Source organism: Pseudochaenichthys georgianus, chromosome 5 (genome assembly GCF_902827115.2).
Source record: "Pseudochaenichthys georgianus chromosome 5, fPseGeo1.2, whole genome shotgun sequence".
NCBI classification, from domain to species: Eukaryota; Metazoa; Chordata; class Actinopteri; order Perciformes; family Channichthyidae; genus Pseudochaenichthys; species Pseudochaenichthys georgianus.
Window position 1 is genome coordinate 17,512,227 of NC_047507.1, and position 18,450 is coordinate 17,530,676.

The 18,450-nt window shown below is 40.1% G+C and overlaps 1 protein-coding gene across 3 annotated transcripts; it reads right to left on the reverse strand.

Moving 5' to 3' along the window:
* Nucleotides 1–3,018: 3,018 nt before the first annotated feature.
* rbm6 (RNA binding motif protein 6) lies at nucleotides 3,019–17,400 on the reverse strand. 3 transcript variants are annotated; one of them, XM_034082635.2, is made up of 23 exons: nucleotides 17,281–17,400; nucleotides 16,268–16,329; nucleotides 14,269–15,784; nucleotides 14,087–14,176; nucleotides 13,892–13,961; nucleotides 12,963–13,036; nucleotides 9,764–9,838; nucleotides 8,866–9,151; nucleotides 8,092–8,249; nucleotides 7,876–7,976; nucleotides 7,708–7,777; nucleotides 7,545–7,620; nucleotides 7,379–7,440; nucleotides 7,166–7,286; nucleotides 6,873–6,970; nucleotides 5,506–5,838; nucleotides 5,261–5,416; nucleotides 5,076–5,141; nucleotides 4,726–4,953; nucleotides 4,561–4,635; nucleotides 4,376–4,473; nucleotides 3,645–3,702; nucleotides 3,019–3,562 (listed from the first exon to the last, which is right to left on the reverse strand). In XM_034082635.2, exons 2-23 carry the CDS (start codon nucleotides 16,306–16,308, stop codon nucleotides 3,467–3,469), a joined length of 3,948 nt encoding a protein of 1,315 aa, XP_033938526.1. In that variant the 5' UTR covers nucleotides 16,309–16,329; nucleotides 17,281–17,400; the 3' UTR covers nucleotides 3,019–3,466. The 3 variants fall into 3 exon arrangements, with proteins under 3 accessions (XP_033938526.1, XP_033938527.1, XP_033938525.1); XM_034082636.2 differs by having other exon boundaries at nucleotides 7,379–7,437; nucleotides 17,276–17,400; XM_034082634.2 differs by having other exon boundaries at nucleotides 17,276–17,400.
* Nucleotides 17,401–18,450: the final 1,050 nt, after the last annotated feature.

Genomic DNA, 18,450 nt, shown 5'->3' on the forward strand with positions numbered 1-18,450 from the left:
TCAAGTTTTAAACTTTGTCAAATACCTCTTTTAGTTGCCTGAAGAAAATAATAATCCACAGAGCATTTAAACCTACTGCTAAGACTCATAATGCTTGACTTATGCAGAGCACAAATGGCAGCACGGTAACAATACAATAAGATTTATCCTCTGAATGTTTATTTGTGTGTTTACAATAGCAATGCGCTCAAAGACTGATTATCTGCGTATCATAATTACATGAGAGTTATCACAGTGATGATTAAAAGAGACAACTATAATCTATATAAAGCTATAAAGTGTATTTCAGTCTAAGAAAAGAAAGAAGGGAACAGTCCAGCTTTCTGTTTTGATATATCAGTATCCCTGCTGCTTCTCCGTCAGTGCCGGAGTGCAGAGCCATGACATCATTTCCAAATGTTTTGAATGTATATAATGTTCTCAGTGACAGTCTGCCAGTGGAATTGGTTCTACTACGAGCAATGGTCCAAACCCAACATAAGCTGTGCTCTGATGTATGTCCTGCGCCTGACAGTCACAAGGACATTTTCAAGATGATGTTAAAGATTAGCAATCAATAACAGACATCATTTTTTAATTTACACTTGAAAGGACCAGCCAGATGGTGAAAATTGCTCAGACAAGCATGATTTTCCTGAGATGGTTTAGTCTCTTTTGTTTTCACGGGGTGACCACAAACACATGTGAATACTTAAGGGAGACATTCTACATGTGTTTTGATCATTTGTCATAACGAACAAAGACATTTGATATGACCACACAGTCATCTGAAATGTAATTATATTGTAAAATAATCAATGTCATCTCTAGTAGGCTACTACATGGATTTAATTTCATACAGATATCGGCTTCTTAAAAAACGTAAAAAAACAACTTGAAAAACTAGATGGTGTCTACTAGTGAACTGCCTGTCTCTTGATGTTAAAACATGTTTGTACAAGTCTAAGATTTTGTACATGTTTTCAACGTAAAGACTAAGAGCATCTTTGTCCTTATGCAGCAGATTGGTGTCAGACCTCCATTAAAAGCTCCTCTTCTCGCCTCTGTGCACTGACAGCACATCCCAACATCTGAGAGTCCTGCTGACTTTCTTCTTCTTCTTCTTCTTCTGTCTCGTCCCCAGACTGCTGCTAAGAGCCGTCCAGCTGGGATAATTGGACCCCCTGTCCACCTTTTTCTGACATCAATGCTGCCTGAAAGCTCTCGGTCACACATGGTGGGGATACTAACATGGCAGCTACACCTCTCTGTTTGGCCTCCCGTACTCACAGACTAACAGCACATTCATTTTCATTCCACAGACAGTTAGGACCGGGTAATGACGACATCTGTCACTGGGGGAGTCTTTGGGGTCTTGTGACAGAATGGAGAAAAGAGGAATGGAAATTAGTCTACTTGAAATAACATCGAATAGGCAGAGATCCTTCTCCAATTGCCCTCCTTCTGCCATTTATGGGGAATAAAAGGAAATTGCAAAAAGTCCATCACAGTTTATTTGAAATGTCTGCATAAATCACAAATCTTGAGACCTACTTATATTGTTAGCACTGTGCTACCCAAATGTTTTTTATAGGATGTGGATAATGCACTTAGTATGAGGCAAACACATTTTCATTAACAGCATTTCTGCGCTGAGATTGTAATCTGCAATTTGTATTTCATTCTGTATGATCACTTAATTTGGCTGATGGTCTCTAGGTAATGAAATGCAATGTCAATAAAGTACATTCAGCCTAAATCCATGTGAATCTGGTTGAAATTCGATTTATATGCAAATACATAGGCTATTGTTCCTAAATCTGTTGGTCTGAAAATGTATTTATTTGATTAATGTCTGACCTGCATGGATTTAAAATGCGTGACAATTTAATACCAGCAAGATAAACGGAGAAGAAATACTGCAATATGGAAGTAATTTAAAAGACCTTCACTTATACATGGAACTATTGACCTCCAAAATGTGACGGTTAAATCTGTCAAATAATGTTTTTCCTTTATTATTAGTAGATTTGGTCACTTTTGTTATTGCCAAATCTGTTCAATTAATTATGCTTTTGCAACAAAAAATAAAGAAAACGTGTCATCAGATGCACATTTGGTATGACCTGAGCAAAGATATTAGGTAAATACGTGGAAATGATGTAATCATTAACCTGTTCCATCCCAAAACTAAAGGTAAACACTATTCATTTAATATGTTTACAGAGGCTACTTACTGACTTTTATCCTACTGAAAAGCAATAGCAAGTTGTTGCCAGGGTTTTGCTGCACATGGGAACCTGCAGATAATTACTGTGGTTCTGTTTATTGTGTTCCCTGTTGTGTTGCCAAGCCACAGAACAAGGTTTACACTCCATGTGAAGCTTTGTAACCACCTTGTCCTGTATCCTCAGACACAGAGACTCCACATACATGCCGATCACTCTGGAAGTAATGTTTACCTTTGCCATCTTTCCAACTGCTTGTTGACATGAGACCCAGGCTGGTTGGGCATGATATCATAACTCCAGCTACCTGTTGACACACTGAGCTTAAATCTCCTCATTGCATTCAAATAGGTTGGCAAATCGAAAAGACAAGAGGATCATTCTTGCACAGATGAAAGGATGTTGGCTTGCACCACATCTTTCTGTGGTTGACAGAGACTAACTCTGCAGGCTCCCCAGTGTTCTTGTTCTCTGAGGAGTTGAACTACAGCTTCAGAGAGGGTGAGGCTGGTTACTTCATATCAGGAAAGGTCACAGAGGAGGCTTCATGTTTTAACTCCTACAGAAAAGACATATTGGCTAGACCCGTCATACCTGGAAATCCTGACCTCATATACTTGCTCTTCAATGTTATCACCTGGTTGTGTCAGACTTTGTAAAAACTGATAATAAATAGTAAACCTGATGATGTGTTACAGCATTCTTTCTTGGACACGTCACATTAATACAAGACAAAACATCTTGAGTGTCTTGCTGCCACCTAGTGGACATGAGATGTACACGGAACAAAAACTTCAAATGCAGAAAAAGCTACTTCATCATATTTTTTACTTAAACATGTGTACATACATTTGAAAATTCGACCCATGAAAAGGAAATATTTGCTCAAGTTTAAAACAAAATGTAATTGTGGCCAGTGTGACAGTATCATAAAAAAAGAAAGAAATGACATTGACAAATGTCATAATTCTACACAGGCCACACATAAAACATGGGCAAAAATAGTTAAACAGCATGATTCACATTTTCTATACAACATCCATTGTTAAGGATGAGAAGTATCAGTTGTTTAAGCTCCACATTAGCCTCGTCATTTAATTTTGAAACATCATTTTCATCTTAATTCATTGTAGAAAACGGTGGTTCTGTAGTTTAATAATGTCCAAGGCAGAGAAACTTCAGAGGCGTTCTTATGCTTAGGTGGGTAAGGTGTCATATTAACAAATCACATATCAAATTGAGGATGAGTTCAGGTGAGATCACTCGAGTTCCTTAAACCGTGCAAACATGGCCTTGCGAACCGCTTGTTTGTAGGTGGCATGGTCCCAAACCACAGGGTCTTTCTTTTTTCGTGGCTGGAGAGAAATGTACAATAGAGGTTTTAACAAACCAACAACAAACACCACATTTTGCAGAGAAAAATAGCTGCAAACTTACCGGGGCAGGTTCAGATCCAAGACCAAGACCAGGTCTCTCGCTGACTTTATGAATATCCCTACGCATAGAGAACAAATGGTTAAGACAGATGTGTCACTAATCTAAATAACCTAAATGCTTTCCCATTTCAGTGAGAGGTCAGTTCAGACTAGGGCTGAACGATTAATCGATTTTAAATTGAAATCGCGATTTTAAATGATGCAATTATCAAATCACAAAGCCTGCGATTTATTTTTGTTTTTTCTTTCTTTTTGTGTGTCAGTCATCCACACCAACCAGAAGTGCTGTGCTCCACATTTACCAGTCATTATTAACCAATCAGAAGTGGCCCATGATAGAAGGTGATAGACAGATTGATCATACTTTTCCAAATGGCTTCCAATGGAGCTTTCCTAGATGGCTTGGTGAAACAAACCGCCTGAGTCAGGTTAGCAATGCTCCATCACATGTTTCTATCACAGGGTGAATCTTAAACTGAAGCTTGACTTTAAAGCAACCCAACGGAAGTTTCATGTAAGTTTAGTTCTTTCACTCGTAGCTCGGGCTGCGGGGGTGCTAGAGACGGGAGCACGTTGACACGACCTTCCTAGCCGGAGATATGGCCACATTTTACAATAAACTTCCGTTGGGTCGCTTAAAAACCAATATCGCAAATATAATCGCAATATCTGTCATAAAAATCGCAATTCGATTATTTCCCCAAATCGTGCAGCCCTAGCTCAGACACATACCTTGAGCCTCCAGCCCAGGAGTTATGATGCTGCATCTGTTGGTGGTGTTGTTTCCTTTTCTTCGGCTCTGGTGACCTGGAGGGTTCTTTTGTAGTTAGCTGTGAATGACACAATCCACCTTTAGTATTCAACCCAACCACTTCAAGCTCTCCTGAGCACATGTTCACCCCTTTATTTTCACCTACTTCTTTCTCCTGGTTCTCCAGTGCCTCCAGCTCCTTCTTGGACCTCTTGATCTTAAGGTGGATCTCCATGTTTTGCTGTTGAGAGAACACATGCAGTATTAGAGGCTTTGTCTGTACATAGAGAGACTGTCAACTACTGTTCATAGAGAGGTAAACTTGTAGTACTTTGTGCAGGTCCGAGAGCTGCTGGTGGCGGATCAGAGCGTCCTTGTTGGGGAACTGTCTCCTACACAGCAGGCAGGCCATCTTCTTCCAGTCTGTCAGCTTGCTGTCCTTGTCTTCAGACGGGCCGCCCTGACTGTTTCTGGCTGCGTCTTCCCTATCTTCTTCTACCTCTTCATCACTTCCAGCCGCATAGTCTGATGCCAGCATACTCAGAGAGCCCATAGAACGCTGGGGGAGAAAACACAATTACTCAATTATGTAAGAAAAAATTATCTTTTTACTCTGAAGGAGGTTAACAGAGTGAATCAGACACGAAGTAGGGGTTATATCCGCTGAATGAAGTTTCCTACCTTTGACTTTTCATCTTTCTTAAGAGGAGCCATTGGTTTCTTAAAAAGATCATCTGGACCCGATATCTGTGGATGTAGACAAAACATTTGGGTTAAGTACCATTACAAGATATAATGAAAACAAATATTCTAATATCAACATTGATGCACATGATGGAAGTGGTTGTGTGAGGAGAGTCTCTAACCTTCCTCTCGAAGATAGCAAAACCAGCGTCAGCCGTCTTGGACGGCCTCCTATCATCGTCTCCTCTGAAACTCGGCAGCAGCGGCGATGCACAACGGACTGTTGTCTCCTTTTGACGATTCTGGATCTTTGCCCAGCGCTCCATATCTTTCATGATCTGCAAACAGCAACACATGTCTTAACCGTGTTCCCTTTACACATGTGTTTTTCATACTGTGTACAGTGGTGTTGTAACTGAAGTGCTACCTTGACAGCGGCGATGCTTCGTGGCTTGTCGTTGTCCTTTTTAGAGTCATCATCATCTTTCTTCTCAGGAGTTGCAGAGGAAGTGGGGACAGGGTCCAGCGCACAGCCGTCATCAGTAGAGGGAACTAATGCCGCAGAGTCTTCTGGATTAGGAGTCAAGGATTTCTTCATCTCCAGAGGAGCATCTGCTGCTGGGTTGGAAAGAATGGCCTGGTCTTCAGCGGTCATGGGCAACGGCGCTGTGGCTGCAGGGTTCCCTCCTGGGACTGGGATGTAGGACTTTGATGCAGCATCCCAGTACAAGTACTCTTGGGATATAGCGTTGTAGAAATACTGTGCACAAAACAATTAGAAAATAACAATTTAATGACAAAACCAATCATTTCAGACACATTTATGTTGAATAAAGGCTGACTTAGTAGTGCACATGTAGACTGCAGTCTGTGTACTATTTTAGGAATTCATTTAAACACTATTATTATAATGTAAGGGCCACTGTATGAGGTTAGGTTTCTTACGTAGACATTTCTCTCCTCTAGATTATGAGCAAGTGACAAAGCTGAAGACCTAGTTTCTCTTTGGTATCTTTGTCCTCGTGAGATTCTATTGTTAGCTCAGTCTGCGGATTTAAATGAGATCTCCACATTTTACAGTGCGTCACATTTCCAATACATGTGCTTGTTAGTGGAGACAGTTTCTTCAGGGTAGATGTGCATTAGGAATACATTTCATATTCTCTTGTAGGTTACTGACTGCAGCTATGTATGGCTTTTGTCTAAAGACAGGGTATATGCAGGAATCCTGAAGTCAAATGTAATACCTTTTTTAAGACCCTTTCCATACATTTTAAGACCTCATCGCCACTTCCAGTTTTAACCGGTTACATTGGCGACACTTTACCTCACATGTACTACAGTATTGATTGTCCTTCCTCCTTATCTTCCAACCATTTGGACGCAAACTTGCATTTCCCCATAACGATGTTGTTTAACAACCGGCGTAAGCAGGCCTTCGCGCGCTATCAAGCAGTGAGCGTGCACGTCAAATCCAACGGGATGCCATAAATAAACTACAAAGAATCACACTACACACCGACGCAAGGATTACATTCAGGCACACTTTAGAATACAACCTCTTTGGACAATTTATATACGTATTGAAAACAAGCTACAAAATGTAATACCTTGGAAAATGCTGTTTAATACTTTTTAATAGCCTTAATTTTCGCTAAATTGATTTATTAACTTTTAATACTTTGTAAGACCCCGCGGCCACCCTGAAAGAACATCACCAACAGAGTTTTTCCTAATCGTTCCCCCAGTCATAGGCCAGAGCGAGCACTGATCAGTGTTGTCCTGTGTTCTCACCCTAGAGTTGGGGTCGTAGTACAGCGTGGTCTCAGGATCGTAGTAGAAGCCCGACGTGGAATCGTACAAGTAGTTGGTCATGTCTGGAATCTCAGAGCCTAGAAGATTTGGACAAATGGATATACCACTTAATTTACATGTATTCATATTGCAGACACTTTTGCAATGTACAATTGTCAAGACAAAGTTCCATAACATTTATTTTTCACTTTGCTAAAATATCACATTGAATGCAGCTACAAAAGAAGATGATTAACACTTGTTTGAATATAAATGCTTGATATATTTCTTACCGTAGACGTAGGCCTGTGATCCGTCTGCGGCGACAGGCATCCCAGCTGATTCTGTGGGGACAACAGGTCCGCTAACCTGGTATGCTGGATCGATTGCTAGAGTCTCACGATAGCCAGCTCCCTACAAAGCAAAAAGAGAGATGTACAGTTAGTTAGAAGTACGGCTCTACTCTGAATAATCTTATGGGCTTCACTTTTTGATATGTAACCTACCTGTATAATGCTGACGTCTGATGACAGAGCGGTATTGGTGATGCTAGTCGTAATATCACCTGCTGACAAAAACATGACGATATTTAGGAATGTTTGATGTGTAGGTTTAGTGATTATAAACGGGGCTCAGGGAACAAGATGCCAATATTATGTGCCTGATCCCCACCTTGCAATCCAGCGGCGGCGGCAGCAGGTGGCAGCAGAGGTTGCAAGAACTGTGGAGGGGGTGGGAAATGCTGCTGCTGAAGTCCCAAGGGAAAAATACATCACAGGTCATCCTCTTGTTTTTATTCACTTTTAAAAACGAAACAATCAAGGCAACATCTTACCCCCATCATGCTGGGATCAGGTGGAAACCCAAGGATGGAACCGTTTGGTTTGTCAAATTCTCTCTTGAAGCTGAAAAAAGACACAAAGACAAATAATCAGAAACAATTGAGGTGGGAATTCTCTACAAGATATAGCAGATAATTAAGGAACACAGAATGACGACTTACTTTTGGTTCTTCAGAGGTTTTGCAACTTCAGCATAAACTCTGACTCCATCAACATAAAGGGGTCTGGGTTTGGTGAGGAGCTCCACCAGACGTGTCACTTGCTACAAGAGGAGACAAAAGGTAAGTGCTGGAAAATGATAGGGAAAGAGTCAACTTTGATAGAACATTAAGTTAATAAATAGCAAACTGTAAGCATTCATATTTTAAAAAGGGTACCTCATGGGAGTCCATGTCAACAAAGCAGAAGCACTTGGATCCTGGTGGCTTGGCTTTGACTAGGCGAACATTTCTTTCATCCAGATAGGCAAAGGGATCCAAGGCCTTCAAGATGGTCTCCACTGTGGTCGTGGGCTTCACATTTTTTATTATCATGGCTGCAAAGAGACACAAGAGAGTGTTGTTTATCCGACTTGGTCATGAATAACAAAAGAACAAAACAAGCTCCATAGCTAAACAATTGGAGCTCTGCAGTTGATTCCTTCAAAGATCTTTTAGAAGTATTTCTCCCTTCCCCTAATCCACAGCCTTTCAAATTGCGACCTATGCGTTTCCCTGTGTGTGTGTGTATGTGTGTGTGTGATGGTATAAACTCCTGTCTGATAGCGCTGTGTGTGTGTGTGTGTGTGTGTGTGTGTGTGTGTGTGTGTGTGTGTGTGTGTGTGTGTGTGTGTGTGTGTGTGTGTGTGTGTGTGTGTGTGTGTGTGTGTGTGTGTGTGTGTGTGAGGGAGGATTGGGTTTATTTTATTTTTATTTCTATTTGTCTGTATTATTGTTATTATTTTTAGTTTACATATGTATTCTGCATTTTGTACATTTTGCAAGTAATTGCTGTTGTCAAATGTACTTTTAGTTATTTTAAAAAAGAAAACATGTTGTGCTTTTGGTTGTACATGGTGTGTATTAATCTCAATACAAATTTGATCAAAAAAACAAAATAAACAAGCTCCAAAGCTAATGTTCATCAACAAGTTTGAGTTTGAGTCAACTTACTTTTGCTGTCCTTAAAGACAGACTCAGGGTGGTGTGAACCGTGATGGGGGAGGTTGCGGTTGCCCCAAGACTCCGCCTGCTGCTCTGTTTCCTGCTGTTGGAGCAGTTGGTCAACCTGCTGCTGCCAGGCCTCAGGTGTCAGGTCAGAGCTACGCTGGGTAAGGGGCAATGGTTCAATAGGGCCTTTTGGTTGGGACCCGTTTAGGTTGGTCTTCAACTCCTCTAAAGGCTGATCTGGTCTGGGCAACTGGGGCTCCTGGAGTTGAGGTATTTTGTGATCTGATTCCTAATGGACAGAGACAGAAAGAAGGGACACGTTATTATTTTTAAACTGTGAAGTAAAAATGGCTGCAATGTAGGGCTGTCCCGAATACCATTTTTCGGGCCCCGGATATTCGGTATTAAATAGGCAGCGAATATTCGGCACGCACGTGCAAGTTTTTATCGTGTGTAACGTTACCGTTTAAACTGCGGATAAAGCAGCTTCATCATGGCAACTGGACAACAACTAAGCTAAGCTACTACTTACCGCATTCGGGTGACTTTTCATAGTTGTTGAGCCCAGAGTTCCAGTTAGAATTTTTTTTTGTCCGTTAAAGTTTAAATCTTCCGGACAAAATGAGAAAAGTGCCGGTCAAAGGTCTTCTTTGTTATTTATTGAGCTTTAAAACAAACTGATATGATTCGATATTAAACTGATTATAGTAGCTTAACTACATTATTCAAACGTGTACAGTAATTTATAATAACACAGGAATAATAACACGGGAATAATAAATGGAGCGCTCTCTCCGCCCGTCAGTATCTCATGCAACTCGCGGATCCAGTATTTATTTTTTTAGAGTATATAATAAACTACAGAAAAAACAAAAGACAATCATTTTCTTTCTGCACTCACATGAACACTTCTTTCACACTCTTCTGGCTGAATGAACTTCATGGATGTTGTTCTACTGCCAACCTTTAGGGATCCCTGTAAGAAGAAGAACAGAAATGATCAATCAGCATCATATCTCATGGGGATATCTTAAATAATACCAATGACACCCAACATGCACTGTGGCAGGTTTAGCCTTCCTCTTCACTGCTGAAGATAAAACGGGCGAACACTTATGGTGGTGAGACTAGCCCAGAACGAAGATAGTGCTTCACACAAGCAATATGCCCTCAAACTATTTTGAAAAGTGAACTACAAATTAGAGCGGCAGCTAAATTATTTATGCTCATATACTGAATATTCTCAAAAAAAAGGGCTTATTGTTTAAAACGGCATCAGACAAAAAAGTTAAAAAGTGACCATCATAATTCCTTTGGGCCATCTTCAAATTGCTTTGTTTGTACAACCAAAACCCAAAGATATGTAGTTTACTACCACAATATATACAAACAAAAGCAGACTTTAAAAGAACCATTAAATGTTTAGCATAAAAAAAAAAGAAATGTGCAAAATATGTGCTGATGGTTGTCCACATTATAATCCAAATAAAAACAGAATTATTAGTGCAAAATAAGAACCATGCTTTCAGTAGGTTAAGTAATGTAATTGTGTCATAATAAAAACACTATTTCCAAGACTAGAGTGTTGCTGTCTAGAGGGAAGCTCATTGCAGATCGAAATGTACTCTGAAATTTGGTAGTACTGTGTTGAACATCCATATGTGATGAGTAAAACTCAACGCTGTATTTATATTCACAGTGATTAATTCCAGAGCATCTCATTTGCACAAAACTGGAATAACCCTTCAAACCAGACATTAAGCCATACCATAAAGCACAAAGCTTTACCACTCGTGAAAACGTATAGGTGGCCATTTGAATCTTTGATATTCAAGTAACTGACCTTACAACCACCTACAGTACATCACCTAGTGTTTACAAATTACTTCACAAGCTGCAAAATATCTGCCAAAAGCGACCCAATGGCAAAGCCAAACGATAAACTGCTGTACATGTCAGCAATAATTCTACTCATCTTCATTACCCTGAGGGGCATCAAGCCCTGCCAGTGTTGAAAGAAAGAAGAAGTCCTGATGGCCAAGGTTCACCAACAATGAGTTCAAGAGAATACAAAGAAGAGGACATGCACTTCTCTGGAAAGTCACAGATGACCAAAATTGCCTCGAACTGGTGAAAGAAATGTTGTCTGAACTGGCAGGACACTCAAAAGAAAGACTGCAGGCCCCCCAGTGGTTTTGTGAGACTGGATAGTTAAATAGATAAACCACGTATTACATAAATTGAAAAGTTGACTTGATTGCGCTCGATGAAAAGTCAGGGGATCACCAAAGTTATTTGAATTCATCATCTGGGAACCATGAATATCTTTATAAAGGCTTTTCAAGCAATCAAGAAGTCGTAAAGACACTTCACCAGATAACTCCAAAGAATAACCAAAGTAGTCAGGAGTCGTCCCCTGGACACAATGAATATCCGTCCCAAAGAGTAAGAGTATCCATCCAATAATTGTAGAGACATTTTACTAATAAACCCAAAATGTCAACCTTATAATAGCACCAGTCAGGGGATCAACACAATCATGTTGGCTGCTTCCTCTGGGGACCCCGATTTTCATACAAAATGTCAATGCAATCCAACTAACGGACCATCCCACAATTGTCAGTCAATGACAGCATAGCTAAAATTAAACCCAATCATTTTACCAGCGTTTTTATCACTACATTGCCCTAAAACTCCTAACAAGAAATATTCCTCTTTAAGAAGGATTGTAAATCTCAAAAATAGTCATTTCTATTATGAATAAACTTACAAAATGTGCACTGTGTTCTCACTAATAAGGTGGTTTTTAGATCGACTCTCGTACTGCGTGAAAAACAGAACCCTCCACAATCTTTGAATGATGATGATGCCAGTCTGTCAACATGGTAAGGAAGCCAACCCAGCTTCCGTGATATAAAAATGAAAAAAAAGTAGATGGCATGAAACATTGACCCAGTCTTCCTGAAGCCATATCTTTCTGTAGAGCTGTTGTGAGGTTCAAAAAGGGTGGCTCCAGTCGTTGCCATCTGGGCAGTGTTGATTCTGCCTAACTCTCGGCTAAAACTAAAAAAGTCAAACCTGTGGATTGTCAGAGGATCTGAGTTCTGCACAGGCAGAGTAGGCAGCTAGCACCAAGCCACCTGTGACAGCACTTAACTGTCATTAAAAGCTGCCTAACCCTTCCTAATGCGTGACTTTAAGCCTTAAATGTGTGAGTTCTACAAAACCACTCACATGAAAAGGGGACCTAAGCTAAAGAAGATAGAGATTGACTTAGCCAGCCTCAAGTGGCCATTTGAGAAACTACAAAAAGTAAAACCAAGATAAACCTCTACCTGACCACAATGCAACATCCTCCGGAAAAGAGCTGGGCCACTCAGTTAAATACACATTGTTGGTCGATTACTTTGGTAGGCAACGCACTATTTCTAATGTTCACATGGACAGAAAAGACAAAATACTGGCCCAACAAACAACCAGCCCCTTGCTTGTTTTAGGGCAGACTGTCAGAATGTCGACAGCTTCCTCAAAAGAAACTACTTTGAAGGTCACGCAACGCAAAAGTGCCGCATTACATTTCCGTCAATCCTCTTTGCTACAAAGGCAAAATCGCAAAACATGACATGGGGGCTTTATGAAGTACCTTCATTATCAACATCGTGTCTTCTCATATTTGTAAAACCAAATCTTAAAAGTTTAGGAACAGATTGGAAAAACTGATTTTCCACCAAACATCTGTATTATCTGCTTAAATCTATTCCAGGCTAAGGAAGTTTGGGGTTAAAATATAAAGATTTAGCACTAGCAGGAAATATTAACATGTTTGTGTTAGAAGATACAAAGTTAAAGTATGTTTTCTAAAGCATTCAAGTGCTTAACAAGTAACCTGAAGTACTAGAAAGTAATGATAATTTATGCAAAGCTAGGCTCATCTGTTGCAGTTTCATATATTAGCTTCTAGAAATGTCAACAACTGACATTATAGAGGAAAAGCAACCCCTTCCCAGGTTCTCCCCCTCCCCCATCTACTAAATCCCCTCTCAACCCCTCATAATCCTGATGGGAGAGACGGCCTTCGTAGTGTGACGAGGATGGGCCACCTTGTTGGACTCCATGAAGTGGACTGCATCCTCGAGGTTTAAAAACTCCACATAGGCCGTATCGTAGCTGTAACCTGGGGACAGCATTTGAAATACAGATGGGTTTTTGTTAGTCAATTCCAGTAATGACAGTCACCCACTAAAACATAGAAGACAGCAGTTCGTGAATACATCGAGATCAATGTGAGCGAATCTTTGACAGTTTTACCTACACACATACCTTTTCAGGAAAACACACATTTTGTTATTGCTTTTTCTATTCAGTCTTCTGATGACTGATGACCTATCAGACTGTCTGTTATAGCTTGGCTTTATCAAAGCCTTTCCTGGCAGATATTCCAAACCAGTGGCAGTGAACAACTGTGTGGTTTGCACCGTGGAGACAGAACATTTACCAGTCATGTTTATCAGATAAAAAAAACCCTCCTGTGACGGACATTTTGGTGTAGTATGAAAAGCTTTTGAGACATAATAATGAGGCTTGCCATCGATAACCATGTCTACAGAGATCCACTGTGGAAAACACTTTAAAGTAAGTGTTAAGATCGGCAGGATGAGGAAGCACTAACAAGGCAGACTCCATTTCAAGTTTGTTGACATTCTTATGTTCAGTACCTAGAGAAGAGTGTCAGAGTGACACGTTCAGTGAATCACTTGTCACAGATCGTTTGTGACCAACACTCTCCAAAAGACTTAATATTGATCCTTGGTAACTCCTCTCATTGTCACAATGACCCGACGTCTCACACATAACAAAACCCCCCTTCCTTCTTTAATGAGCGAATTCACATAGACCACCAACAACAAAAGCAACCAACAATGTAAAAAAGAAAGAATGCGTAGTTTCGAATGTCGTAAAAGCGAAAAATCGGGGGACATGTTAGCGATCGATTGCCCCAAACAGCTACACAAAGAAACTTGTTTCTTACCTGGCACAACATTTTTGATTTTCATCCCCTGCATTGGCACACCATCACGGACTGCAAAGGCACCAAGAATCTGCAAAACAAAAGTGTCAAATAGATTTGAGTTTGGCCATGGCTTTCTATGCAAACTAAGACAAAATCTAGTAACCATAAAGTCAAGATTTAAAAAGTAAAGATGCTTTTCTGTATTATTATTACCTGCTCCATAGTGGCAGTCTTTGGAATACCAATTATAGATATTGTGTTGGAAACTTTGTCTTCCACTGATGCATTCCTGTAATCTTGATCCTTTCAGAGAACATTTGATTTAAATTTGGGTTAGGAAACGTAGAATTATATTGCATATTATTTATAAACACAAAAATAAAATAAAAACTTACCTGAGAACCGGACTCACTAAACTTGGCAGTTGCGATTGGTTTAGACTCTTTGAGAAGTTTCTCTGGTGCTGGAAGTGCTTCATGTTTGTAGTCAAAAGACCTCCCGGGGCCTGTTCTGTAATCGATGTCCCTGTAGTCTTGGTCTTTTGTTTGTACAGTGCTGCTGCCTTGAAAATCATGTTCTTCTCCCATCTTACCCCTGACATGTCCTTGATTTTGTGGGATATCTTTCATCCCTTTAAAACAATCACCTGGCTCCTGTATCAAATGTGAATGCTGATTCTTCTCTTGATGGTAAGGAAGCCTTTCATCACGAATTGATTTATTCTGACTATGCTTCGGGTTTCTTTCTCCGAGCCAATGTTTGCTATCATTTTCTCTCCCAAGAGGGCCAGTATGGGGACTTATTTCCGGGGATGGATGAACATGTGGAGCAACATGTGGAGCTTTGCTGGCAGTTGATGGTAGATTCATAACAGGAAAGTGGTCAACACGAGGAAAGCCGACCCCTTTCCCCGGGAATTCAACAGGTGGCCTATCCCTTTCCTGAAATGGTGGTGGATCTCTGACATTTACATCTCTGCCAAATCCTACAGGGAAGCTAGGTCCGGGGACACCACCCATACCTTTACCCATTTCTGAAGGGGGTATCTTCTCCTTTCGACGATTCTTCCATTCCTCTGCAAGAGTCATCTCTTCACCACTTCGATAGTCCATTAGGGGGCTGCCACTTGATTCTGGGAACTCTCTCTCCCTGGGTGCGTCTGCACCTATAAACTTTGATCTTGGAGGTCCAGCAATATCTGAAGGCATGTCTGGTCTTGCCCTGTCCACTGGAGGGACATTGCGGTTTCCAAATCTTAAGGGAGATCGATCCCTACCTCTAAATTCACCTGATGGACCTGAACGATTTCTGAAATCCATATCAGAATCAAATCCGCCTCTTGGATTGAAAGGGGGCCCCTCTCTTCTGTCAGTGTCCATCATTCTCCTTTCATGTGGCGGTAAGTCCATATCATAACCATCGTTGCCTTCATCGCCTTTTGGGGGTCTTTCATGCATGTCCCTAAATCCTTCATTCCGCTCCATGGGAAACCCTCTTCTTCTATCTATATTAGGATTGTTGAAGGGTGGCATGTCATATTTAAAAGATTCTCTGTCTCTCATGTCCATAAATCTGTTATTTGGTTCCTGTGGTGGCATACCCCTCCCTTCCATGTCTGAGTTTCTGCCTTGTCCCGGGAAACCAGAAGCATTCATAATGTCATATTGCCTTCGTACACTGAAGTCTGGATCTTCTCCAGGTCCGGCAAAATCTCTGTTTTGCTCTCTACCTCGCATATCACGTGGGTCGATGTCATGCCCCCTCATGTGTGGCCCATCCATCCTTCTCATATCCATGTGTGGCATATCTAGAGGTCTTGGGCCCATTTGACCCATGTTCATCGCATCTCTACTTCTATAATCAGGCATGGGACGATCTCTGCCACCAAACATTTCTCCACGTTGATCACCGCTGCAATATATACATCAACACATTAGGATGATTTTTGAATGGAACGCAACCAAAAAATAAAGCTTATAACAAAACAATATGGAGACGGAAGATATGAACGTTTATTTGTATAGTTGCTCATCCAATCATCATGAAAAGGCTTAAAGAAGGGGAGGACAATACGGTAATAATGAGCCTTATAAATGTTTCTATTTTCAGTGTTTTTTATTTAAAAAAAGAAAAGAAAAAGAAAGGAACCATCAAATGCATCAAGTGTGAAAACAGTTTAAACATTAGGATTCCCAGAAAATGTACTAAATCATAACATCATATAACATGTGAATATTACTTCAACTGTGGTAACCTGTTTTTAACCCACATTGCCCATCCCTAGAAAACATTATTAGAGGCAAATCCAAAAATCTCTTACTAGACAGTTATGTCTTAATACCAATTTCGAATTTCTTTTAAATCAATGCCTATATCTAAATGATGCGTATTTACCGAAAGGGTGGTCCTCCCCTTGGTCCTGGTCCGTTCCACATGTTTGTAAGTCAGTGTCTTATCTGGAAGCAAAGTTGGAGGTAAATGAATACAAACACTACTTTTGACTTGTTCGTGGCAGGTATATCAATCATAATACAACCAATAAGTGGACTTTTAAAGTACAACCCAAAAGCGTCAAAAATATTTGAGCGTATGGCAGCATTAAGTTCTAATATGAAAAAGGTATATAGCCCACTATGACAAATCACACATTTGCTTTAAGTGCTTTAAGATCTTGACAGTTTACGACAACTTATATCCTAATAAGAAAAAAAATAATAATAACAGAGAATACAAAAAATAATATACAAAGGGATTATAAGAATAAACATATAGTAACAGTATGCAAATTAAAAAATAAAATATCATGAGTTAAAATTCTGATCAGGTGAATGTATATACGGATATGTGAACAAGGTTACATATATATAAACATTTAAATGTGGAGGTACCAGTGCGGGTTATTAAATGCCTCAATCTAAATAAACATAGTACATATTGTAAACAAACATGAAGAAATGGTGGTTTAAAATGTATGCCAGTGTGTTCTTTCGGTGCTACAGTGACGATACTAAAGATGGCTGCATACGTCAAAGCTGTGGCTCGTAACACAGGCTGGTAATATTGCTCATGTTGGCCCGCTAGCCATCACTAGGCCCTCCAACATCTACGCCACAACATAAACAAACGGTATGAGTATTGATCATAATTATATTACAGTAAACACACGTATTTAAAGTAAGTTCTGCATATAAATGGGAATGTTATTGTGATTAAATTACCGCGCAAAAGACAGCTAAAACAAACGTTAAGGATCGTTACCTTGGTGACGCTATCGAAGCTAACGTGGCTAATACTTACGACAGGAAACCGGTCTATCTGCGTTAGCATCCATTCACAAACAGACAATCGTACTGACTTTAAATGCCACTATGATCAGGTAGATATTGCCTCTATAAAACGTACCTTACTTGTTCTTTGAGCTTAGTATCGATATTTCCGAGATGTGTCGTTAAGGTTGTCGATGGCTTCACCAACTGATTCTTCAGTCGCTGCAGCCCATGGATGTATGAAGCCGAGACGAATCTTCCGTTTTCTTCTTCTTTGGATCTGCAAAACTACGCAAACCTGACGCTGTGTGAGATGTGCTGCCCCCCAGCGGTTAAGATAAGACACACTTTATTGATCCCAAATTGAGAAAAACACATTGCACATAATTTGAAAACAAATAAAAATAGAGAATTCAAAATGTCAAAGATGACATTTATATGTCATCTTTGAAAATTCTCTATTTTTATTTGCATTTCAAAATAAGATAAGATGGACTTTTATTAATCCCTCGTGGGGAAATTGTTTCTCTGCATTTGACCCATCCTAGTGTTAGGAGCAGTGTGCTGCCATTTTGAACGGCAGTGTGCCTTGCTCAGGTAGCACTTGGTCTTGCCGGGACTTGGACTGGTGACCTACCAGTTGCCAAGCCAAGTCCCTATCGACTTCGCCACCACCGCCCGTAGGAATAGGAAAATAAAACAGTAAAATATATACAAGTTGAATGTGAAAGATACACAAATCTGTAGACCAGGGGTGCCCACAGGGCCGCCCCTGGCCAACATGGGGCCCCAAGCGACATTGTGAGATGAGGCCCCCCCCCCCCCAACCGACAGGAGTGAAAAAAAAAGTTTGGGAAAAAATGTAGGCTACTTTGCAAATATAATTCCTGTTTATTATTATCAACACAGTTACTTTTTTATACAGTGAGGTAAATGGTAAAAGTGCATGTATGTCGTTCAGTATGCGTTTACAGGTGAATTTACGTCTGCATTTCCTGCCAAATACTAGCCTCAAAAAGATTAAAATATAATGAATGCAAATAAACTACTTCTACTAATAATAATAATCATAATAAATTCAATAATATAAATACTATATTATTTTATTATAATATAGCTGTAATATAGTCAAGACAAAACATGCTTATTACATGCTCAAAAACTGATATTTCTTAAATCTGTATTTAAATGTAGTTCCCTCTGTCAGCAATGTATCAACAACTACACACACATTTCTATCAGTATTTCTCTGTGTTGTGGTTGACATGATGATGACTGTTAGGAGTTAAGGGGAGAGGCTGAGCATCACCA